This window comes from Oncorhynchus keta, chromosome 4 (assembly GCF_023373465.1).
Source record: "Oncorhynchus keta strain PuntledgeMale-10-30-2019 chromosome 4, Oket_V2, whole genome shotgun sequence".
Taxonomy (NCBI): domain Eukaryota; kingdom Metazoa; phylum Chordata; class Actinopteri; order Salmoniformes; family Salmonidae; genus Oncorhynchus; species Oncorhynchus keta.
The window spans coordinates 57,366,008-57,390,991 of record NC_068424.1 but is presented as its reverse complement, the minus strand read 5'-3'; the positions used below and the strand labels follow the sequence as shown (position 1 = coordinate 57,390,991).

The 24,984-nt window shown below is 42.9% G+C and overlaps 2 protein-coding genes across 3 annotated transcripts in view; one reads left to right on the top strand and one right to left on the bottom strand.

Moving 5' to 3' along the window:
* Window positions 1-7,534: 7,534 nt before the first annotated feature.
* LOC118379271 (sequestosome-1-like) lies at window positions 7,535-12,720 on the bottom strand. 2 transcript variants are annotated; one of them, XM_035766287.2, is made up of 7 exons: window positions 12,411-12,720; window positions 11,442-11,537; window positions 9,488-9,819; window positions 9,107-9,329; window positions 8,784-8,986; window positions 8,581-8,656; window positions 7,535-8,229 (listed from the first exon to the last, which is right to left on the bottom strand). In XM_035766287.2, exons 1-7 carry the CDS (start codon window positions 12,577-12,579, stop codon window positions 8,075-8,077), a joined length of 1,254 nt encoding a protein of 417 aa, XP_035622180.1. In that variant the 5' UTR covers window positions 12,580-12,720; the 3' UTR covers window positions 7,535-8,074. The 2 variants fall into 2 exon arrangements, with proteins under 2 accessions (XP_035622180.1, XP_035622173.1); XM_035766280.2 differs by having other exon boundaries at window positions 8,440-8,656; window positions 12,411-12,718.
* A 4,086-nt stretch (window positions 12,721-16,806) lies between these two features.
* The window catches only part of LOC118379263 (alpha-1,3-mannosyl-glycoprotein 4-beta-N-acetylglucosaminyltransferase B), a 188,417-nt gene continuing 180,239 nt past the window's right edge, over window positions 16,807-24,984 (top strand). Inside the window, exon 1 of the mRNA XM_035766270.2 lies at window positions 16,807-17,169. Within this exon, the coding sequence (XP_035622163.2) occupies window positions 17,073-17,169 (97 nt within the window). The 5' untranslated portion in view covers window positions 16,807-17,072. The remainder of the gene's footprint in view (window positions 17,170-24,984) is intronic.

Below are 24,984 nucleotides of genomic sequence, written 5' to 3'. Positions count from 1 at the left end.
TCCTGCTCCTCCTTGCACAAAGGCGGAGGTAGCCGTCCTGCTGCTGGGTTGTTGCCCTCCTACGGCCTCCTCCACGTCTCCTGATGTACTGGCCTGTATCCTGGAAGCGCCTCCATGCTCTGGACACTACGCTGACAGACACAGGAAACCTTTTTGCCACAGCTCGCATTGATGTGCCATCCTGGATGAGCTGCACTACCTGAGCCACTTGTGTGGGTTGTAGACTCCGTCTCATGCTACCACTAGAGTGAAAGCACCGCCAGCATTCAAAAGTGACCAAAACATCAGCCAGGAAGCATAGGAACTGAGAGGTGGTCTGTGGTCACCACCTGCAGAACCACTCCTTTTATTGGGGGTGTCTTGCTAATTGCCTATAATTTCCACCTGTTGTCTATTCCATTTGCACAACAGCATGTGAAATTTATTGTCAATCAGTGTTGCTTCTGAAGTGGACAGTTTGATTTCACAGAAGTGTGATTGACTTGGAGTTACATTGTGTTGTTTAAGTGTTCCCTTTATTTTTTTGAGCAGTGTAGATCAGGGCTAATGACCAAATGAAGCATTCAATGAAAATAACACCCTCCCTACAATCAAGTTTGATAATGCTGTGGGGTTGCTTTGCTGCCTCTGGTACTGGGGGCCTTGAACGTACTAAAGGCATCAATAAATCAGCAGATTATCAGGTGTTTTGTCATCCAATGTTCAACCCAGTGTCCAAAAATTGGTTTTCCATTGAAGGATGTGGGTCTTCCAACAGGACAATGACCCCAAACCCACATAAAAAAGCACCCAACAATGGTTAAGAACGTGCTGGACCATTCTGGAGTGGCCAGCGAAGTGTCCATATACCTATGTCGGGGCCTCCTGAGTGGTGCAGCGGTCTAAGGCAATGCATCGAAGTGCTTAAGGCATCACTACAGACCCGAGTTTGATCCCAGTCTGTGTCACAACCAGCTGTGACCTGGGGTCCCATAGGGGAGGGCACAACTGGCCCAGCATCGTTCGGGTTCGGGAGGCTTTACTTGGTTCATCGCGCTCTAGCGACTCCTTGTGGCAGGCAGGATGCCCGCAGGCTGACTTCGGTCGTCAGTTGAACTGTATTTCCTCCAACACATTGGTGCGGCTGGCTTCCGGGTTAAGCGGGCGGTTGTTATAAAGCGCAGTTTGGCGGTTCATGTTTGGGAGTACCCATGACTTGACCTTGACCCCTCCCGAACCCATTGGTCAGTTGCAGCGATGAGACAATAACATAATTGGATCGCAATTGGATATCACGAAATTAGGGAGGAAAAAGTGGGGTTAAAAAACAGCAGTTGGTGGAGGGCACCCCTCAATCATTGAAGAATTAGAGCAGTTTGCTGCTGAAAAGTGCACCAAATTGCCAGTAGAAAGGTGCAGCAAGCTCATTGATGGCTATAAAGTGTTTGTCTGCAGTTATCTTGGCTAAAGGCTGTGCAACCAAGTACTAGCTGTGGCAGCAAGTAGCCTAGTTGTTAGTGTTGGGCCAGTAACCGAAAGGTTGCTAGATCGAATCCCCGAGCTGACAAGGTAAAAATCTGTCATACCCCACCACCATTATGGGGCACTCTGTTGACAACAATGACATCAGCAAACCGCTTGCCCACACAACACCATACACGCTGTCTGCCATCTGCCCGGTACAGTTGAAACCGGGATTCATCGAAGGTGATCTGCAGTTACGCCTATCATGAAAAGGAGGTTAAAACATGCACCGGTGTTCAAGTATCAATAGGCAGACTGCTGATCCCTGCTCTGAAAATGTCTGAACTTCAATTACATTTTAGTATGGTAGACTAGTCCTACTCAGTCCTAGACAGTATTATTATCGAACAACTCTACATGCAACAGGTCGACAAAGAAATAACTTCAGGCTTTCTGCACTGATAGGCTGCATTCCGCACATGACAATGTACATTAAAGTCATTACATGTACACTACCATTCAAATATTTTTGAATGCCTACTCATTCAAGGGTTTTTCTTTATTTACTATTTTCTGCATTGTAGAATAATAATGAAGACATCAAAACTATGAAATAACACATGGAATCATGTAGGAAGCAAAAAAGTGTTAAACAAGTCCAAATATATTTTATATTTGAGATTCTTCAAATAGCCACCCTTTGCTTTGATGACAGCTTTGCACACTCTTGGCATTCTCTCAGCTTCATGAGGTAGTCACCTGGAATGCATTTCAATTAACAGGTGTGTCTAATTAAAAGTTAATTTGTGGAATTTCTTTCCTTCTTAATTGCGTTTGAGCCAATCAGTTGTGTCAAGGTAGGGGTGGTATACAGAAGATAGCCCTATTTGGTAAAAGACCAAGTCCATATTATGGAAAGAACAGCTCAAATACTAAAGAGAAGACTCCATTACTTTACAAATAATTAAATCTGGAACATTTCAGGAACTTTGGAAGTTTCTTCAAGTGCAGTCGCAAAAACGATAAAACGGTATGATGAAACTGGCTCATGAGGACCGCCACAGAAATGGAAGACCCAGAGTTCCCTCTGCTGCAGAGGATAAGTTCATTGTAGTTACCAACGTCAGAAATTGCAGCCCAAATAAATGCTTCAGAGTTCAAGTAACAGACACATATCAACATCAACTGTTCAGAGGAGACTGTGAATCAGGCCTTCGTGGTCAAATTGCTGCACAGAAACCTCTACAAAAGGACACCAATAAGAAGAAGAGACTTGCTTGGGCCCATAAACATGAGCAATGGACATTAGACCGGTGGAAATGTGTCCATCGGTCTAGAGTCCAAATTGGAGATTTTTGGTTTCAACCACTGTGTCTTTGTGAGACGCGGTGTGGGTGAACGGATGATCTCCGCATGTGTATTTCTCACCGTAAAGCATGGAGGTGGTGCTTTTCTGGTGACACTGTCAGTGATTTATTTAGAATTCAAGGCACACTTAACCAGCATGGCTACCACAGCATTCTGTAGAGATACGCCATCTCATCTGGTTTGGGCTTAGTGGGACTATTATTTGTTTTTCAACAGGACAATGACCAAACACACCTCCAGCCTGTATGTCTATTTGACCAAGAAGGATACGATGAGTTGGACTGCAAAGTGAAGGAAAAGCAGCCAACAAGTGCCTAGCACATGTGGGAACTCCTTCAACACTGTTGGAAAATCATTCCAGGTGAAGCTGGTTGAGAAAATGCCAAGCATGTACAAAGCTTTAATCAAGCCAAGGGTGACTATATAAAATATATTCTGGTTTGTTTAACACTTTTTTTGGTTACAACATGATTCAATGTGTTATTTCATAGTTTTAATGTCTTCACTATTATTCAACAATGTAGAAAATAGTAAAAGTAAAGAACCACTTGAATGAGTAGGAGTTTTTGACCAGTAGTGTAAGTTAGAAGAAATATGAATACAGACTTACTCTTAATTGGCCAATGCCTGACAGCTCAACACATACATACAGTTCAACTGCATGTAGACTCTAGTGTCAGCTTTAAGCTGACTGTAACATTAACATGGACAACTCCGATTGCCCTTTTGTCATACACGATATGTCCCATTGACTTTATAATATAAGGCATGCCCTCTCCTCAATCCACCACACTGAATCAGTTTCCTACCTATTGCCATTCCTGTGCTTATCCCTAGGTATTTGCCTGGCACATTTTCTCTTCTATGCATGACAGACCACATTCTCTGTTATTTCCAAAACTCCCGCCTGCTGTGTCCCAGAGTTTTAGGACTAGCTGGTTAAGTTAACACAAAGTGTCCAACGCTCCCGCCTGCTGAACACCTGCCCTGAACGCTAACAGAACTGCGGTTAAACAGTTCCTGACAGGGAAAGACTAAGGACACTGTCTACCGGTGTATGGCTGGATAGCTACCGTTGCCCACACCGGGCTTATACTGTGGCATCCAACGTTATTGTGCATTAATGCCACCTACTCTACTGGATCACCCCCGCCTGTCGTAACAAACAAAAAAAATTCCAATATACCAATAGAAGTATAAAAAGCGGATGTTCATTTAGGAACCAATGGGATAATCGAGGGGGGGGGGGGGGGTTAAAGCCCACATGTAGGACCACCCCGAATGCGGCTGCAATTGCACTCTTCTGGTCATTTCCAGAGAAAGGGGCGTGTCTACTTTAGGGGTGGGCAGAGTAGCGGTAAAAACCCAGACTGTGTTTCTTAATGTTTAACCCTTGGTCTACAATGGTCATGCCCCTGCATACATCCAATTAAAAGCATTGTAGAAATCCCCATCAAAATCTGTCTGTTTAAACTAGAGATGTGTTTTTTGCATGGGCTGCGTCTCAATTACGCCATCCGCCGATATTGCCCTTCCACATCTGTGGTGGAAGAGCTCGAGCAGTGTTTGTCAGACCATGAGACATCCCGAAAATTGGTGTTCTCACGAAAACATCTGTAGCGTCCAAACGGTTTGGCCTACAAACTAAGACCAGTCTATTGAATGCTGAGACACTAACAAACTCAATGGTGTTCTCCGTTTTGCCTCACAAGACTCAACTGGTACCAGTACTTTCAGAAAAAAACAATTATGGAAGTATATATAGGATAGTTTAGTGCCTAAAATAAGGGGATAAATACATGCAAAAATAAATATATATTTTCTTCCTGATCTTTCTTATCTCTGACACTTCAGAACAAACATCCTTTTGATTTAGTTTTGGAACATCCGTTCCATGCAGTAAGTATGTTATTCAATGTGTTGTTATTGGCTAATAGAAGGTGTGTGTGGGGTTCATGAAGGAACCAATGGGATGCTCAAGGGGGTTTGTTCATAAAGGATCAAAATGGGCATGCCCACATGCAGGAACACCCAGAATTGTGGATTGCATTTCTGAGCATCAAATTCATCATGGGTGGGTTCTAAATTCAACCTGGAGTGCCAGAGTGAGCTCGTAAATTCACAGCATTGTCCGTTTTGTAAATTTAGAGTGTTTTGCTCTCAGAGCGCACTGGATGCTCAGGCCGAGGAGTAGGATTTATTTGAGCATTCTGGTCTTCCAATGGCAGTCAAGCACCCAAGCTGATGTTGGCTAGCTTGTTAGCTACTTCCAGTCACATGAGACCACTCTTGACCATTTTACTCCACTAGCAGAGCTGGTTAGGTGGTTTTCATGTTATCTAGAGCGTTGGTGACTTTACTGCTGGCAACAATTGAATTACGCTTTTTTGCCTACATTTGCTGACACCACCCATATTCAACTGGTGTTGAGCGCTCATAAATTAATTATACTGTGCTCTGGTACACTTATAGGAGAGTGCGCTGAAATCTGAGTAGATAGCCAGAGCGAATTTACGAAAGTGCCAGAATGTCGATTGAAAACGCACAACGACTATACCATTTAGCTAAGAATTACGGGAATAATCAAGTCAATTAACGATGGGTAGTTAGTTGGTCTATAGGTAATATACTGGCAAGTTTTATGTATAAGTAGTCAACTAACAACATACTGGTACTGCTGTAATGATATGCTATGTGGTTCGTAAGGGCAGCATAGCTAACAAATTATCAGCCAACAATGTGTAAGGTAACTTATTTGAAAAGTCATTACTTTATTACGTTGCTCAACATTGTCTTAACATTTTGTCATGCTGAATTTGTATCGGCTCTCTTTGTACTATGTGAAGCCCATTTCCTGAAGAATTGCATTATGGGCCCTAAAGTACGGAAATAGTGTCCTCTGCATGTATACTTAACATTTTGGCGAATTTAGTACGTCATCCGGGCGGGAACGTTTGGCATACTAACTATATCCATACTATGACCAATATGCATACTATATACTCAATTCACATCACAAATAGTACGGTTAGAATGAGCATTCGAACACAGCTCATGACTCATGCCAAGCGAATTATACTGAACAAAAATATAGATGCAGCATGCAACAATTTCAACCATTTTACTGAGTTAATTTATTTCAATTGACTGATTTCCTTATATAAACTAAGGCCTAATCTATGGATTTCACATCACTGGGCAGGGGCACAGCCAATCAGAATGTGTTTTTTTTTCCCCACAAAAGGGCTTGATTACAGATTTATCAGCTGTCTGGTCTCAGATGATCCCTCAGTTGAAGACTGATGTGGAGGTCCTGGGCTGGTGTAGTTGCATGTGGTCTGCAGTTGCGAGGCCGGTTGGACATACTGCCAAATTCTCTAAAATGACGTTGGAGGCTTATGGTAGAGAAATTGGCATTCTATGCTCTGGTGGACATTCCTGCAGTCAGCATGCCAATTGCTTTCCCCCTCAACTTGAGGCATCTGTGTTGTGACAACTGCACATTTTAAAGTGGCCTTTCATGTTCCATTATTTATGTCTACATGTTTGTGCCTAAACAGTAGCCTACATGTCATCCCCCACTGTGTCTACACCATCGTCATGGAACAAGAGGATCAACTGGCCACCATTATAAAACACTGATCCAAAACCAGCACCACTCATTCATTATATACTATGCCCTTCTATATGACAATCTGTGTTTCGATTGAGCATAGGTATTTGTGACAGCATGGATTAATGCGGCCCAACAGAGGTAGAAAAGAGAATGGGGGGCGTGTATATAATTGTAGAAGAGGGCAGCATGCCTCCTACACAAGTCAGCAGCAAATGCTAATTCATACAAGCTGTCCAGCTTGTATGTACAAAACTAATATGCTTTCTCTGGTTTGTATTTACCAAAGCTAAGTCAAACACCCCAGCTCATTTGCCCCTGTAGAATGGTCTCCCAAACCATCAGCTCCCTGCAGACCACTAGTATACCACAAACCCCCTAATGTAACTGCACCACCCTCAACTGCACAGCCAGGACCTTCTTGATCCTGGGGTACTGCAGTCATACAGACCTCCAAATGGGCCCAGATCCTAACTTCTGCCCCTCCTGAGGAAGAGGAGACCAACTGGAGTGGTGCAATGCATATGGATGAATTCCATACCACTGGTTCTAAAAGTTTCCAATGTGATGCTCAAGGACCAGTACTATATGAAGGCCCCTATACGACAACCAGGCTGGTGTATTTCCATATTGGTGGGGGTTGTGGTTTAGGGAAGACATTTGATCCATTCACTATCACTCATTGTGGATTTGGGGAGGCAGCCAATAGCGGATGTTCCGCCTGTATGTCCTTACCTGAGAGCAAAGCACCTGTGTCATCAGCCCGCGCACATCAAGTGACCATGCACTGCCCTCTTACCTGTTCTACACAGATAACTTTGACATTCGAAAAATCATGTAATGGTTGCTCCTTTTTCAGTAGATGCCGAGTGCATCTAAATACTAAGTGGCCTAGTGTTCTTTAAACACTGAATGTTGTCATTTTAAACATTTAGTTCATTCAATTGCTTGAAATTTGATAATGGTTTCCGCTGATGAATAATTTCACTGACACGGCAGACCAAAATATGTAATCCCTAGACTCTGTCAAACTATTATTTGTAATCTTAATGTTGGCAATACATTTAATTATTCAACTATGTATTTAATGAGACAGTAAGAGAATTACAGTTTCTTTGCAGAAGTATTTTATTTGGTTTTGAAAGGAGAGAAATGTTTTCAATGTTAGACAATAATTATTCACACCTTTCACCTGGTTCTGTTGACACTGGTAATGAACATGTATTACTTCTGGTATTAACTCTTACATGATACGTGGTAGAACAGTTACTTGATTAATCAAACTCAATAGATGATACTTGCTATTGAGTGAACACTGACATATGTTAGTTAAGATTAACTGTTTTTATCAATCCAATTTAACACTTTCAGTTAAATGACATCCCATTGAAAAGAGTTTAAGAGGTTATAGAAATATATATTTCCATTTGGATAAATATTGACTAGTAAACCCTTTATACTGTAATTCAATGTCGGTACAACCATAACATTTAAAAATCGCAAGAATTATATTCAGATCTAATAGACTTATTGTGTGAGTAACTGCAAGTGCCAGAGGTGAATGAGAGGGACGGAAGAGAAGGCAGTATTGGTGAAGTGGCTATCATAGGGAGATGTAGGTGTCCCTCAGGGTACGGTGTTGGGGCCCTGTTACTTCTTGGCGGGTTTGGCGTAGTGGATGGTGTCCAGGGCGGCCCCGACATCACAGTCCTTAGTGTGGAGGAGGCGGGTGAGCCAGCCACCCTCATCTGTGAAGCCCATGGCCAGCATCTGGGACAGGGACTCCACCAAGCGTGGGTCGGCATCTAGACAGACACGACAGTGAAGGGTCGGTCTCTGGCGTAGGCAATTCTACTAGTAATCAGGGATATCATAGTAACCATGATGCCTACTACTAAATGGGGATAGAACTACCATTGACTGACGTCACTACTACTACTAGTAGTGAGGATTAGGATATCACCACAGCAACTGCTACTTGTGATAGTTAAGAGAACTCATATCCTCCATCTTACCTTGAGGAAGGTGGGGGTAGGCTGCGGCCTCAGCGAGAGTGAGGGACTTCTGTGGTTCCTGTGAGGGACCCTGGGGGACAGTAGGGGACCCCGGGGCTTCCAGAGAGCCCTCCTCGCCTACCCTGAGAGACTGGAGCTCACCTGTAGAGGGATCCACCTCCTTGGAGGTCAGGTGGGTCCACTCATCGTCACCACTGCCCCCTGGGTCTTTACCACCCTACACAGAAAGTAAAAGTTCAACAATATATACCACTTCAGAGAGACCAATGTATTTTATTCTTCCATTACTTTTGATTAAATCACAATGTTTAATTATAATGAAACTTTTCTTGTGTGCATCATACCGTAGCTAAATCACTCGCGCTCCCTAGGCTGCTAAGCCCGTCCACCACCATGTCCCCCTCTTTAGTCCCATCTCCCTCGGACACCCCTGTCCCGTTGTTGCTCCTAGCACTGGGGGGGCCTCCTGACCCAGGTGGGGACGGATTGGGGGTCATCACCTTGGTCCTCTTTGCCTCCAGCTCCACATCAATATCCACATCGATACCTGCAGGCAACAGTGTAAGTAAGCCATTCCAGTGCATTTACATGTAGAGTGGTCAGTACATTTCAAATAATGGATTGATAATAGTAAAACCATTATATGGAGCTTTTCTCTTGGTCTTACCCAGTGGGCTAAGCATGGCTGCCACCCCTTCTCCAATGTTCTTCAGGTAATCCATATTGGCTTGGGACTGCTGGGAGGCAGCAGATGAGGCATCAGAGGGCTGTCTGTCCCCTGGGGCTGCCTGGCCTGGCTGGGACCCAGAGGGACCAGGCTGGGCCTGGTTTTGGGCCTGAGCCCACGTGCAGTGCCTCATCTTCCTCATCCACTTCCCACGAGGGAACCACTGAATAGAAGAACAATTATAGAGGACATTTCTCCCCTAACCACACATACATTTTGTTCCTGGACTAAAAAAAAAAAATATTTAAATGGCGTTTTAAATTACTCAGATATGCAAGTATATCCACTTAGGAAAAAAAGGCATAAACACATGAGTCTCACCTCAAATGCGTTGTTGAAGGGGTGCCAGATGGGCAGGAGGACGTGCTCCTTGTGTAGCCCCTTGGCTTGGCATGTGGAGCACAGGTCATAGTCAGGGCACACTGTGCACTTGAAGCGGGTCCCCGCCACAGAGCCCTCACATTCGTCACAGGTCACATTGGGGTGCACCATGGGGGGCCCATGACCATGGTGGCCATGACCATGGTGGCCGTGGGAACCGTGAGGTGGGGGATGTCCCATATGAGGTGTTCCAGGGGGAGGGGGATAGGCGAAAGGGGGGACACCCCCAGGGAAGGCAAAAGCAGGGAATTCACGCCTATGCTCCTTCTTCTCTGTAAAGAAAATAAAGTTCACTACATGACCAAAAGAATGTAGATACCTACTCGAACATCTCATTCCAAAATCATAGTCATTAATATGAAGTTGCCCCCCCCCCCACACTCTTCTTGGAAGGCTTTCCACTACAGCAGGGTTACCCAACTGGCAACCCGAATTTGGACCGCAGGGGTTTTTATTTGGCCCCCCAAGTTCTGAGCAAAAAAAAATATTAAACGTAGTTTCTGGGGAGGGGAATTTACATTGTTGGAGAGACATATATATCTGTTCAAAGTATTGCCATGCATAAGAGACAACCATATACAAATGTAAAGAAAGGATTGAAATTGTTTTATTCAAACATCTGTTTGGGCTTCTTGCGGTCAAGTTGCAGGCTACAATTTATGTTATGTTTTCGGCCCCCTGGCCATCCGCCCAAGAAAACAAAATCGGCCCACGGCTGAATCTAGTTGAGGATCCCTGCACTACATATTGGAACATTGCTGCGGGGACTTGCTTCCATTCAGCCACGAGCATTAGTGAGGTCAGGCACTGCTGTTGGGTGATTAGGCCTGGTTCAAAGTCAGTGTTCCAATTTATCCTAAAGATGTTTGATGGGGTTGAGGTCAGAGCTCTGTGCAGGCCAGTCAAGTTCTTCCACACAGATCTCAACAAACCATTTCTGTATGGACCTCACTTTGTGCATGGGGGCATTGTCATGCTGAAATAGGAAAGGGCCTTCCCCAAACTGTACCACAAAGTTGGAAGCACAGAATCATCTAGAATGTCATTCATTATATGCTGTAGCGTTAACATTTCCCTACACTGGAGCTAAGGTGCCTAGCCTGAACCATGAAGAACAGCCACAGACCATTATTTCTCTTCCACCAAACTTTACAATTGGCATTATGCAGTCGGGCAGGTAGTGTTCTCCTGGCATCTGCCAAACCAAACTTCATCTGTCAAACTGAGAGAAAGTGAAGGGTGATTCATCACTCCAGAGAAGAAAAAAAAAAAATTCTACTGCTCCAGAGTCCCAATGGCGGCGAGCTTTACACCACTCCAGTCGACGCTTGGTATCGTGCATGGTGATCTTAGGCTTGTATGCGGCTGCTCGGCCATGGAAACCCATTTAATGAAGCTCCCGGCAAACAGTTCTTGTGCTGACATTGCTACCAAAGGCAGTTTGGAACTCGGCAGTATGTTGCAACAGAGGACAGACTACTTTTATGTGCTTCAGCATTCAGCGGTCCTGTTCTGTGAGCTTGTATGGCATACCACTTCGCTGCTGAGCCGTTGTTGCTCCTAGACATTCACTTCACAATAACACCACTTAGTTGACCTGTGCAGCTCTAGCAGGGCAGATATTTGATATACTGACTTGTTGGAAAGGTGGCAGCCTATGGCAGTGCCACTGAGCTATTCAGTATGGTCATTCTCCTGCCATTGTCTTGAGATTGCATGACTGTGCTCAATTTTATACACCTGTCAGCAATGGGTCTAGCGGGTGTACTTATGAACTAAAATGTGTCAGTAACAATGAGAATGCTAAGTTATTCCAGTAATGATGACTTAATACATTACACATTAGTAACAATCCTATTCATTTGTATCTATTAGATTTGATCACAAGACTCACCCTTGATGAAGAGGCGGAATGTGTAGTCCTTGATGCAGGTGAGGCCCATGATGAGCTCATCATCAGTGGAGAAGGCGATCATGTCACCATCTTCATCTGGGTAGAAAATAAAGAGGTCACATCTCACCCAGATAATTACATAATAGCTGCCAGAGTTCACAAGCAAGGACAACTGTCCAGTTTATCCTCACTAGCTTTTTTATTTGAAGAACAATGGTTAGTTTAGGGAATATTGTTCAGGTGTTGTGCTAAGACCAACAGGGTTGTCATTTTCCAAGTTATTTTTTTTGAAAATGCCCCACTATTTTTTTTTTTAAATCAATGCAGTCTTATCAATTAATATTGATTAGTATAATTCACTACCTGGGGGGGCGGCAAGATACTTCATTTAGCAATCCTAAAAGCCTAAACACTGGAATGTAAAAAAATATATAAAAAAGTGCCCCCTTCACTGTATCCCATGTTAAAATTAATGGATGTTTTGTCCACTATGAACTGACAGGTGTTTAGGCAGGGCTAGTTTAGAGAAATGTAGTATAACAAATTTCACCTGTTGAAGGATGAAGACTATAATTGGTAACAGACTTAAATTTACCACATCGCATGTATGACAAATGAAACAGGCCTGCTCACTCAAATTCTGACATTCACCATGAAATGCTATGTTAAATGTAGGCCTGTAAAAACGCTCTGTGTACCAACTCTATCCGATTTATATAGTGCATAAAGACATTGTCTTGTTGAGCTCTATTTTGGTCGGGAGATTATTGAATTTATTGCAATTGACACGCTGGTCTATACTACGACATTTATCAGTAGTCTAGTTTGTTCAGTGCGTACTGCGCTGCGCGCGGCGGATAATATTATGGAAGATTACAGCCCAACAGCAATATTCAGATATGACAACATAAAACGCAATTGAAGACACTACAGTGGATTCCTATAAATGGTTCACTAGTATAGGCTTACCTTTGTAAAACATTTGATAGGTGACATTTCGCAGGGTTGAGAAAACATCCTCAACCTTTTTTTTCAGATACTCAAAACTCGTTGAAACATCTTGGTCCACAGCAATGCGACGAATTTCTTTCGGCGCATCCTCCTTCCCAAGGAGATAGGCTTTGACGGTCATAGACATGGTTGAGTCTTTTCACAATTTCAGCCCTATACTCGCTCCGAAATATTTGTTGCGCAGTTAAAATGTTGAAGGCCCGCTCCACTGCAAACTCGATCGCTGTCAGTGCGTCGTGCTTTTCTGGGTACAGTTCCGTTTATAAACCTTATATGGCGTCACGTGTCATATTTATGCAGCTGTCTCGCCAATCACGAGGGCTTGGAGCGGCTTCATGGGGAAGTCCACCGTTTCTAAATGGCGATGGTACGTGGTATTTTTGCTCAATGGGACGTCCATACCCTCCATTAAAGTAGAAATGTAAGGGTTACTGTACGGGTAGGGATTAAATGGGTAATCAGAAGTTGCTCCATCCACATTTTGACTTATAAATGAATTATATATACACATTGATTTTGAAAGATATAACTTATAAATAAATGCCGTAGTTCAACCGTCCCAATCAAAACCCCCAATTAACTGGTTTTATACAAAGTAAACGTAAACAAAAACTACATCGTTTTAACCATGTTTTGAGGCTATGATTTTGATATCATGGATGGTCAGTCCTTGCATCCAAATCTATGTCTATGAATTTGTGAGTGGTTACATTTCTCAAGCCCTATCCATAAGCTTTTTTAGCGAAACAGGGGAAGGGAAAACGCTTTGTTACTGTTTCTACTGCTGATTCCCGATTTAAGGTTCGGGTTGGGTTTAGGGTAGGGATGTCCCAAGGATACCGGATAGCACTAACTAAATGACAACGCTCTGCTCCTTCTGTTGTTGTGCACAAAAGGCTTCCAAGCTAATTGAAACAAATGGGTGGGACGCTAAAGGTTGAATTAAGTTAGAGGCCGAGGTATGACAAGGCACTTTCCGTACCGGAATTCCCCGCGTGCCTTGATGACAGCTTTGCACACTCTTGGCATTCTCTCAACCAGCTTCATGAGGTAATCACCTGGAATGCATTTCAATAAACAGGTGTGCCTTGTTAAAAGTTAATTTGTGGATTTTCTTTCCTTCTTAATGTGTTTGGACCCATCAGTTGTGTTGTGACAGAGTAGGGGTGGTATATAAAGGATAGCCCTATTTGGTAAAATACCAAGTCCACATTATTGCAAGAACAGCTCAAATAAGCAAAGACAAACAACAGTCCATCATTACTTTATGACATGAAGGTCAGTCAATCTGGAAAATTTAAACAACTTTGAAAGTTTCTTCAAGTGCGGTCGCAAAAACCATCAAGCGGTATGATGAAACTGGCTCTCACGAGTTCTGCAACAGGAAAGTAAGAGCCAGAGTTACCGCTGCTGCAGAAGTTAAGTTCATTAGAGTTACCAGCCTCAGAAATTGCAGCCCAAATAAATGCTTCACAGAGTTCAAGTAACAGACACATCTCAACATCAACTATTCAGAGTAGACGGAGTGAATCAGGCCTTCATGGTCGAATTGGTGCAAAAAAAAACACTAATAAAGGACACCAATAAGAAGACAAGACTTGCTTGGGCCATGTCTGTGTGAGACGTATAGTAGGTGAACGAATGATCTCCGCATGTGTTGTTCCCACCATGAAGCATGGACGTGTGGTGGTGCTTTGCTGGTGGCACTGTCAGTGCTTTATTTAGAATTCAAGGCACCCTTAACCAGCATGGCTACCACAGCATTCTGCAGTGATACACCATCCCATCTGGTTTGTGCTTAGTGGGACTATCATTTGTTTTTCAACAGGACAATGACCCAACACACCTTCAGGCTGTATAAGAGCTATTTGACCAAGGAGAGTGATGGAGTGCTGCATCAGATGACCTGGCCTCCACAATCACCCGACCTCAATCCAATTGAGATGGTTTGAGATGAGTTGGACCACAGAGTGAAGCAAAAGCAGCCAACAAGTGCTCAGCATATGTGGGAACTCCTTCAAGACTGTTGGAAAAGCTTTCCAGTTGAAGCTGGTTGAGTGAATGCCAGGAGTGCAACGATGTCATCAAGGCAAACAGTGGCTACTTTGAAGACTCTAAAATCTCAAATATTTTTTTATTTGTTTAACACTTTTTTTTGGTTACTACATGATTCCATATGTGTTATTTCATACTTTTGTCTTCACTATTATGTCTTCACTATTATTTTACAATTTAGAAAATAGTAAAAATTAAGAAAAACCCTTGAATGAGTAGGTGTGTCCAAACTTTTGACTGGTACTGTATCTACCAAAATTAAATTCAATATACCTACCAAAATCAATTTCAATATATCTACCAAAATCATCTCGGTTACACACAATTGTATTCGTTTGTTATTCATTATTGTGCAGTAGCCTAGCCTATACGAAAATTATGAAATTTGATCATTACACCTTCGAGGTGATACATTGCATTAGGCAATGTTCGATACAAACTCAATCAGAAAATATGCAACCAACGTGAAGCGTCTGATGAAAGCTGTGTGAAATAGCGTTACTTTTCGTCTCATCCTGCTTTACTGCCTCTTAGTGGTGCTCCGTCACCTGATTCTGACGCATAGGTCCCATGACCGCTTTATCAAACAGTATATTTTTTCCCCCTGCGAGTTTGGTAATCCGTAGAACGCGCACGATGCTTCTAGAAACATGTTTTTTAGAAACTAGATCAAATTTGTTTGTGGGTGTAATACTATGTTGTCATAATAATTCGTGGATCTCAACCGTCAAATCTCTGGATTATGACTGAATGCATTTTTGTTGTGCTTTTATAAATTATTGTTGTCACTCTGTATCCAATTAATCTATCATTGTTGCCATAAAGCTTGAATGACCATGTTCATAGGCTAATTTAAGGTTATCCCATGGTTATTTTTGATGAGTAATTGTCACTTTAGCAATAATGGTAGGGAAAAGGCGCAAGGTCATGATTATAAGAGATTCTCCTAACCTGCTACGTTAATTATTTTAACCTTCTGTGTAAATTCTCCAACCCTGCTGCTACGAAAAGTCAAATCAGACAAAAAATGTAATCCGTCTAGTCAAAACCAAGACGTACGTAAAGTAGTAAATGAGCCACGTGTAAAGTTTTTATTTCACCGCTAGGTGATAGCATTTCTCCACGAACCATGTGCCTAGTCTACTACATGGTGCAAGGCAGGGAGGGACCTATTAAAATTTGAAGATATTGCTGAGAAGTTCCTGCACATCTTGTTGTAGTTTTGCCTTCTTTTCCTGGCAAATTATTCATGTTAAAAATGGTATTGTCTGTCACTTACATTTTTTAAATTTAAGAGACCCTCTTATCCAGAGCGATTTACAGTACGTAGTAGTTAGTGCATACATTTTCCGTACTGGTCCCCTGGGTTAATCTCAACCACAACATTGGTGTTGCAAACTCCACGCTCTACCAACTGAGCCACACGGGGCCATTTTCATTGGAATAACCTCTATGGGTATCATTTCATTTGCTGACATTATTCCTGTGTTATGATTAATTTTATGGCGCATTTATCAAAAGAAAAAAAAGTTGACTGACAAGAAAGTGTCTTGTTGGATAGGGGCGGCAGGTAGCCTATCGGTTAGAGCGTTGGACCGAAAGCTGACAAGGTTCTGCCCCTGAACAAGGAAGTTAAACCCACTGTTTCTAGGCTGTCATTGAAAATAAGAATGTGTTCTTATCTGACTTGCCTTAAGTAAAAATAGTTTGAAAAATATGTACTCTTTAAGAAAAACATATATTTTGTAAGATAGACTACCTGTTTATTGTTTTTCAATTCGACAGTAGTAGTGAGTGTGTTTGCAGCTTGTTTGCAGAGCGACTGACATCTGTAAACAGTTTGCGCAATGGTTTGTTAATTTGGCTAATTAGTGCAGCCTATAAAACATGTGTGTTCCGGCCAGATGTGGAGAGAAATGCACTGCTCATTCGGACCCCAAATTTGAATTAGGTTTATTATTCAACGAAAAGGTGTTTAATTGACAGCCCGCTTCTAGGTAGGCTAAATAACCCATATGGATTTGGGCACATGGTTTGCCTTTCCACGTTATAGCAGAAGTCAAATTAAATTTAAAGCACTGTCAAATGTTTCAGCCAAGTGAGGCTATTTCATTCTTGCCTCTTGGTGCTGCACTTGCGATCCACTTGCATGTCAGGCTAAGTATCAGAATGGATGAAGAAGCACTTGTAGGCTACCTCGGGCACTTAGGCCTACGTCATTAAATTAAATGAGCGGAACATGAACATCAACCTGGAGCTGCTGCCTTTCACATTTCCCAACGCCCACTTGCAACACTATGGTATCTCTTTAACCACTCCGCTCTGACTCGAGGAGAGAGAGAAAAAATATCCCCCCCCTTTTCTGGCAACCCTTCCTGGTGAGCATTGCATGCTTGTGCGACTGAGTAGTCTACCCGAGAGCAGAGCGCCGCGCAATAACAAACCCAGTCCTCCGCTCCGATTGCCAGGCGTAAAGAGGCATTTATCTCTTGGAAGCACCGCAAACGAGCAGAGAGAGCCCAGATACCCCGCACTCGGTTCGGACATGAGCCCGGGGATCCGGAGATGAGGCTCCGAAATGGCACCTTCCTAACGGTCGTATTGTTTGGTCTATGCGGACTCATTTCGCTCTCCTGGTACACGGCATTCAGCAATTCCAAAGGTAAGGTAGCCGCTATAACGCACCACGCGGCGGGGGTGGGCTGAGGCGTCTGCTATCGGAGACCCGAGCCTACACAAAATATCGGTCTGATATCGTGTAGCGTTCACTTGCGTTTGTGTGTTTGGAAATAAGCTGCTGGTGTTGGTGTGTGATATTGGCATGTTGTTATCCTTCGACCGTGAAGAATAGGATAAGAGTTTTCACCGGGTGGTACGGTCAGACCCTCTACCTTTGTCACGCATTTTCCTTGCAGTTTTGCTTACATTGAGCAGGTTATGTTGATAAATACATCATTCTAAAGGCCCCCAGGACAAGCGTTATTATATTCATCAGCCTGCGCTTGCAGAGTGATATCTGGTATATTTCCCACTGTATAAACACAGCGTTGACATTATGAATCCGATTGCGCAAAGCGCGCATCTCAGGCATTAAGATTGAAACAAAGTAGCTGTAGATTATTCATGCTGATCCAATATTTCTGTGTAGCTCTGGATTTTAGAAAGGGTTCTTCTCCCTGCAGACGTTTGCAACATTCGGCCACTTCAGCATCTAACGTTCTGGAATCGAATTGACTGGTGGTTGAACTTGCAAAATTCTACCTCTGCAACCTGCAAGGTGGCTGTGGATTGTGCATGCATGGATGGAGCTTTGTGGGCTTTGAAGTTGTTGTGCAAGGGGACGTGCCCTTCCTAGGTTGATACTTCCCTCAAAGTGCAGGCTGTTATTGTTATTGACAGTTCACACACATGTCTTTCATGGACCCCCCATGGCTTTGACAGCCTTACACTCCCCTTTGGTCCCTGCCAAATGTTCTCGACACTGAGAGGCTATAACAAACAAAATCACAACTATGTATGCATTCCTCTTCAGCGATTATTAGTCATCGAACTCTGCATAGAAGTACCTTGATAAAGTCTGTTCAACTAAATAGGGACGTGAAAGCCACTGTCTCTCACAATGTTGTTGGGAACTTTAATGTATGATGTCATGATTATCTGTTTTTGTAATGATGAAAAATGTTGAAGAAAAAAAGAAAACATGTCATGAGGCCAATTCCCATAAGATTAGTACGATAGATCTGAAATCCAGCCGTTTCTCCCTGTTATAGTGCGGTGGCAAAATTCCCTGGACGTTGGTGCCACATTTCAGAGAAACCTGATAGGGTAATGACTCATGTCTATTTCTAGTTGGTTTCCCTCCAATGGAATCAACCCTTTAAAAAGCTTGAGATGATGCTTCTCGGGAGCTAACACAACATTAGCACCATAGTGGAAGTGCACCTGCACTGTGTTGGGTGTGTGTAGTTTACACCAGAGCTCCAGCTGGATGCAGGTTCATTTTTCATTCTGCTAGAGCCCTCTGCAAAAAGGGGAATGTTTCTAGACACACTGCACATTTACCTTCCCAAATTGCCAGTTATTATCTAATAATAGCAGTCCTAATATAACAGTTAGATAATTGATCCTGGGGGTCTTTACACTTTCCTGATTGCTATGTTTATGTTGTGCTACAGAGAGGATATGTTGGGCACAGAGAGTGAAGCATAGACTATAATGTGATGAAAGATGCATTCTGAAATCAATCAACTCCAACAAATTCCCTGTGTCATATCAAAATAATGACATACCTTCCCCAACAACTCTTCGATCACAAGAGGCAGGCAAGGAGTGGGAAGGTTGTGTGTGCTGTGTAGCTTATTAAGACTGTTAACATGCCTTATATTCTGAGTTAATTGTGGAGAAACTGCGTCTCCTCCCTTCCTCTCTGCCTCCCCCCATGTTTCCTGTCAAGATATCATGCTCCTCATTATCACCATGGTTTCCTGTGGAAGACCATATTTATGTCTCGTGCATCCTGTCTACAGTCATGTGTTGTTGACTGGGGTATGTGACTGAAATTGACTCCTGGACTGATGGCAATTAACTTGGGAGCGAAACAGGGAGAGATTGCACCGCTGTGTGTGTCAGTAAGTGTCTCGATGCGCCCCTCCGAGCCAGCCAGCACTTGGGCAAATTAATTCAGTCAAGCAAACAGCTAAACATGATTTCAGAAGCTTGTTTGATACATTTATTTCGCTGAGGGCTGTTTCAATCTATCTGTGCTTGCTGATTAACACTGCACTGAACCTTGCCACTCGTCAGATATCAATTTAATATCAACAGTGTCAGATAAGTCAATGTTTCCCAGGAATGAATGACTGGATTGAATAAGAAATTATTATTGATTACAATTATTGATACACAAATGCAGGTCAGTGAGTAAGTGAACAAATTATGTAATGGGTGGAAGAATGACTGAACATGAAGACACAGGTTTCTCTATATACAACCCTAAACTAATTCAGTACATCTGAATTCTCATGAACAGACCTTTATCTTAAGCTTCTTCTTTTTGAAACACTAATTCTCTGTTTAGTTCCTCAAAGTGACTTTCTCTCTGATGCGACTTGGCCTACGGAATTCCCTGGAGCACGATGACTCTTGGGAGATGTGAAAGTTGGTCACTGATAGGCCACCACACACACACAAACACACAGTCTTGTACAACTAACCTTGTGGGGACACACAATTCAGTCCCATTCAAAATCCTATTTTCCCTTACCCATACCTTAACCCTAAAACCAACCCTAGCTCCTAACCCTTAACTTCATTCTTATCCTAACACTAATTCTAACCTTAATTGTGGTGTGGTGTGTAGGGACAAATGCTCGCTGCCTGCTAGACCTTTTTTTTGCTCTCTCATGCTCTGTTTCACTTTTGATTGAGCTTTTGTTGTGGTTTTGTATAGGCTATTCTAATGTGGTCTCCAAACAGAATGTTGTAGAAAACAGATACTGGTCTTATCAGGTAGCTCGCTAGTCAGTGTCGTTTTCCAAGCTGTAGTACACCCATAATGTGTGCTCTGTGGATATTCATACTTGTCTTTGTCCACGCTTCAGTACACAAAGAAGAGTGGTGATTCTGAGAGCAATGGAACTTTGGATTGATCCTTTGTTCTTTTGTCCTCTACTCTTTCTCTCCCTCGATCCAGTGGGATGCGTAGGGGCAGGTATCATGTTGCTCTGTACGTCTGAGGAAACATTGATAGTCCTCCACTGCGTTCAGAAGTCCCACACCGAGACCATGGCTAGATATGAGGGGAAACATGAGCCTGTGTGTGTGGACACAAACACCACCAGCAGGGAGAGACCGGGGTCTTCTTTTGGGAAAGTGGGTAACCCAAGGATGTCGGTCAGTTTCATCAATACTGGCTTGCTAAAGAGCTTTGTGTGTGTGTGTGTGTGTGTGTGTGTGTGTGTGTGTGTGTGTGTGTGTGTGTGTGTGTGTGTGTGTGTGTGTGTGTGTGTGTGTTAGCGAGCTTCCATATAAAAATGCCTTTGATACAGCATCCTATCTTTCAAGTATTCTGTGTGGGTTCATGTGTTAGAAGTTCTTTGAAGAAAAATAATGATTGAATGAAAAGAGAGGAAAAAAACACCTGTTGTGGAGGAGAACTAGACTGTTCTTTTGTGTGGTATGTTAAGGTGAACACGCAAATCAGTGGATGGTGGATCAGGTAGCATCTAGTTAAATGTTTCAATAAATGTCTGTCGGGAAGCAGTTGTAAATGGTTAAATATAATGCAAAGGTGAGAGGATGACTATTGCCAAAGTCATGACTAATGACAGGGTTTGTTCTCTTCCCACCTGGTCTCCAAGGAGACCAACCACAGGTCTTTACAATAAGGGGTAGAACTGCATTTTCTATTGCATGTTTGGTGAGAGAACAGATACTGGTGAGGTAGGCTTTGTGTTCTCTAGTCTCGGAGTCACGTGAAGGTTGATCTTGTGGGTTCTAGCATACGGTGTAAATGTACAACTTTCTATCTCCTTCATAACGACCTGCAATGGTCTTACACACTCAATCACAAACACGTCTTACACTTTGTCTGTGTTTGGCTTACCACACATAAGTGGCATTATTTACTGACAACGCTGGCAAGGATGTAGTTGGCAGCAGCTGGCACAACCAGCATGCCCTCTGCCCTGCCCCTAATCCACAGCCTGCCCACAGCAGGGCCCAGAGAGCCAGACAAGGGGGGGAAGGGACCTGTATCCAAAATGTATGTGTGTGTGTACTGAATGGCTAGTATCACCCTCATGTCAGTCCATGCCTCATTTAGTTCCACTACCTCTAGTGAGCGCGCTAAAATTCACACTAGGCAGCCTGACTGTGAATATTGCTGTCCCAAGAGTTGTATATCTTACTGTATTGACTTGGAAGTAGAATGCTGTCCCATGAGTTGTAGATCTTACTGTTTTGACTTAGAAGCAGGTTAGAGTGAATTCTACCCTTTGGTAGGTTGTCCAGGTTTTGGTTTTGCCACACACTGCCACACTCACAGTTGCTCTTCCCCTGTCAAACAGCCAAAAGGTGTGTGTGTGTGTGTGTGTGTGTGTGTGTGTGTGTGTGTGTGTGTGTGTGTGTGTGTGTGTGTGTGTGTGTGTGTGTGTGTGTGTGTGTGTGTGTGTGTGTGTGTGTGTGATCCATCCATGTCCCCAACCCCTGACTTGTATGCAAACTGAGGTAACCTTGACAATAACTCTGGCCTTGCGGGGGTGGGTGGCCCTATATACACACACACACACACACACAGACAGACAGACAGACAGACAGACAGACAGACAGACAGACAGACAGACACACAGACAGAGTCTGACGCTGGGGGCCGTTGTCATGAGGCTAGCCATAAAAGCATGCCATATGAATGGGTTTAAACTACACGCAGTGCAGAGTAAGAGGGGGGGAACCAAGTAAGAGGAAATGGTTTATGTTTTGTCTGAGTATTTATCTGAAGATTAAATCTACTGAGCATTTCCTTTGTGCATTAATTGTATCTATGTTTACTTTGTGTATTTGAGCACTAAACTGTCTTATTTCCGGCAATGCATCAAGGGGAGATTTCCGACCAGGGTAAATGGAAAGTACTTTAGAAAGTATTCATGTCCATTAACGTATTCCACGTTTTTTTGTTAGTCTAAATAAAACATTTATTTAATCATGTTTTTTTTCTCTCCCTTCTACACACAATACCCCATAATGACAAAGTGAAAACATGTTTAGAAATGTTTGCTAATTTATTGAAAATAAAATATTAATTTACATACAGTTCCAGTCAAAAGTTTGGACACACCTACTCATTCAAATTAAATCAAATCGAATGTTATTTGTCACATGCGCCAAGTACAACTTGTGTAGGTAGACCTTACAGTGAATGCTTACTTACAAGCCCTTAACCAACAATGCAGTTTTAAGAAAAACAAGTGTTAAATAAAATTAAAAACAGGTTAAAAATAACATAGTTGGAGAGCAGCAGTAAAATAACAGTAGCGAGGCTATATACAGGGGGTACCGGTACAGAGTCAATGTGCAGGCAGGGGCACAGGTTAGTTGAAGTGGTTAGTTGAAGTAATCTGTACATGTAGGTAGAGTTACAGTAACTATGCATTGATGGTAACCAGAGAGTAGCAGCAGCGTAAAAGATGGGGTGGGGGGTCTTATGACTTGGGAGTAGAAGGTGTTAAGAAGCTTTTTTGATCTAGACTTGGCGCTCCGGTACTGCTTGCTGTGCAGTAGCAGAGACAACAGTCTATGACTATTGTGGCAGGAGTCTTTGACAATTTTTAGGGCCTTCCTCTGACACTACCTGGTATAGAGGTCCTGGGTGGCAGGAAGCTTGGTCCCAGTGATGTACTGGGCCGTACGCACTACCCTCTGTAATGCTTTGCAGTCAGAGGCCGATCCCTTTGCCATACCAGGTAGTGATGCAACCATTCAGGGATTGTCACATGTGTTTCTTTGTTTTTACTATTTTCTACATTGTAGAATAATAGTGAAGACATCAAAACTATGAAATAACACACATGGAATAATGTAGTAACCAAAAAAGTGTTAAACAAATCAAAATATATTTTTGATTCTTCAAAGTAGCCACTCTTTGCCATGATGACAGCTTTACACACTCTTGGCATTCTCTCAATCAGCTTCACCTGGAATGCTTTTTCAACAGTCTTGATGGAGTTCCCACATATGCTGAGCAATTGTTGGCCGATTTTGCTTCACTCTGCGGTCCAACTCATCCCAAACCATCTTAATTGGGTTGAGATCGGGTGATTGTGGAGGCTAGGTCATCTGATGTAGCACGCCATCACTCTCCTTCTTGGTCAAATAGCCCTTACACAGTCTGGAGGTGTGTTGCGTCATTGTCCTGTTGAAAATCAAATGATAGTCCCACTAAGCGCAAACCAGATGGGATGGCGTATCGCTGCAGAATGCTGTGGTAGCGATGCTGGTTAAGTGTGCCGTGAATTCTAAATAAATCACGGACAGTGTCACCAGCAAAGCACCATCACACCTCCTCCTCCATGCTTCACAGTGGGAACCACACATGTGGAGATAATCTGTTCACCTACTCTGCGTCTCACAAAGACATGGTGGATGGAACCAAAAATTTCAAATTTGTACTCATCAGACCAAAGGACAAATTTCCACCAGTTTAATGTCCATTGCTTGTGTTTCTTGGCCAAAGCAAGTCTCTTGTTCTTATTGGTGTCCTTTAGTAGTGGTTTCTTTGCAGCAATTCGACCATGAAGGCCCGGTTCACGCAGTCTCCACTGAACAGTAGATGTTGAGATGTGTCTGTTACTTGAACTCTGAAGCAATTATTTGGGCTGTAATTTCTGAGGCTGGTAACTCTAATGAACTTATCCTCTGCAGCAGAGGTAACTGGGTCTTCCTTTCCTATGGCAGTCCTCATGAGAGTCAGTTTCATCATTCCGTTTGATGGTTTTTACGACTGCATATGAAGAAACTTTCAAAGTTCTTGACATTTTCCAGATTGACTGACCTTCATGTCTTAAAGTAATGATGGACTCTCATTTCTCTTTGGTTATTTGAGCTGTTCTTTCCATAATATGGACTTGGTCTTTTACCAAATAGGGTTATCTTCTGTACACCACCCCTACCTTATCACAACACAACTGATTGTCTCAAACACATTAAGAAGGAAAGAAATTCCACACATGAACTTTTAAGAAGGCACACCTGTTAATTGAAATGCATTCAAGGTGACTACCTCGTGAAGCTGGTTGAGAGAATGCAAGAGTGTGCAAAGCTGTCATCAAGGCAAAGGGCGGCAACTTTGAAGAATCTCAAATATAAAATATATTTTGATTTGTTTTATACTTTTTTGGTTACTACATGATTCCATATGTGTTATTTCATAGTTCTGATGTCTTCACTATTATTCTTCTATGTAGAAATAAAGAAAAAGCCGTGAATGAGTAGGTGTGTCCAAACTTTTGACTGGTGCATTATCTTGATTTTTGGAACATCCAACTCCCTCGGATGACACATCTGGTGCTCGACTAAAAACGAACATGTCTAGCACAGCAGCATGCCCAATAATACTTGGAGACATATTAATACTTTGAAGGGTGTCATGTGGGTCATTTGGTGGTACGAGATCTAGCTAAAGAAATTAAGATGGAAAGAATCGAGTTGCTCTCTTATACGCCGGCGCGATGATTTATTATGTCACAAGCCAACTTTGCTGTAACGTTGATTCAAAGTTTTCGTCAGGGTTTCTTCTTGACAAGACAAACAGGTTTGACACGATCTACACACAGGAAGTACAAGTGGCCGGAGTTACTTTCCACCCAGGTGACTTTGTTTCCTAGTTAGTTAGGGGGGCAAGGCTCCCAATGCAGGAACTGACTTGTCCCTTCTAATTTTCAACAATGTTGTGCATCATCTGATCCGCTGTGTTTGTCACTCA

What these genes read in the sequence shown, in the direction of transcription:
- LOC118379271 (XM_035766280.2), bottom strand. Translation starts at nt 12,579, where the DNA reads ATGTCTATGACCGTCAAAGCCTATCTCCTTGGGAAGGAGGATGCGCCG. An exon ending in CTATCAAATGTTTTACAAAG is followed by an intron (nt 11,538 to 12,410) that starts GTAAGCCTATAC and finishes TTTTCTACCCAG; the next exon opens with ATGAAGATGGTGACATGATC. An exon ending in CCTTCAACAACGCATTTGAG is followed by an intron (nt 9,330 to 9,487) that starts GTGAGACTCATG and finishes TCTTCTATTCAG; the next exon opens with TGGTTCCCTCGTGGGAAGTG.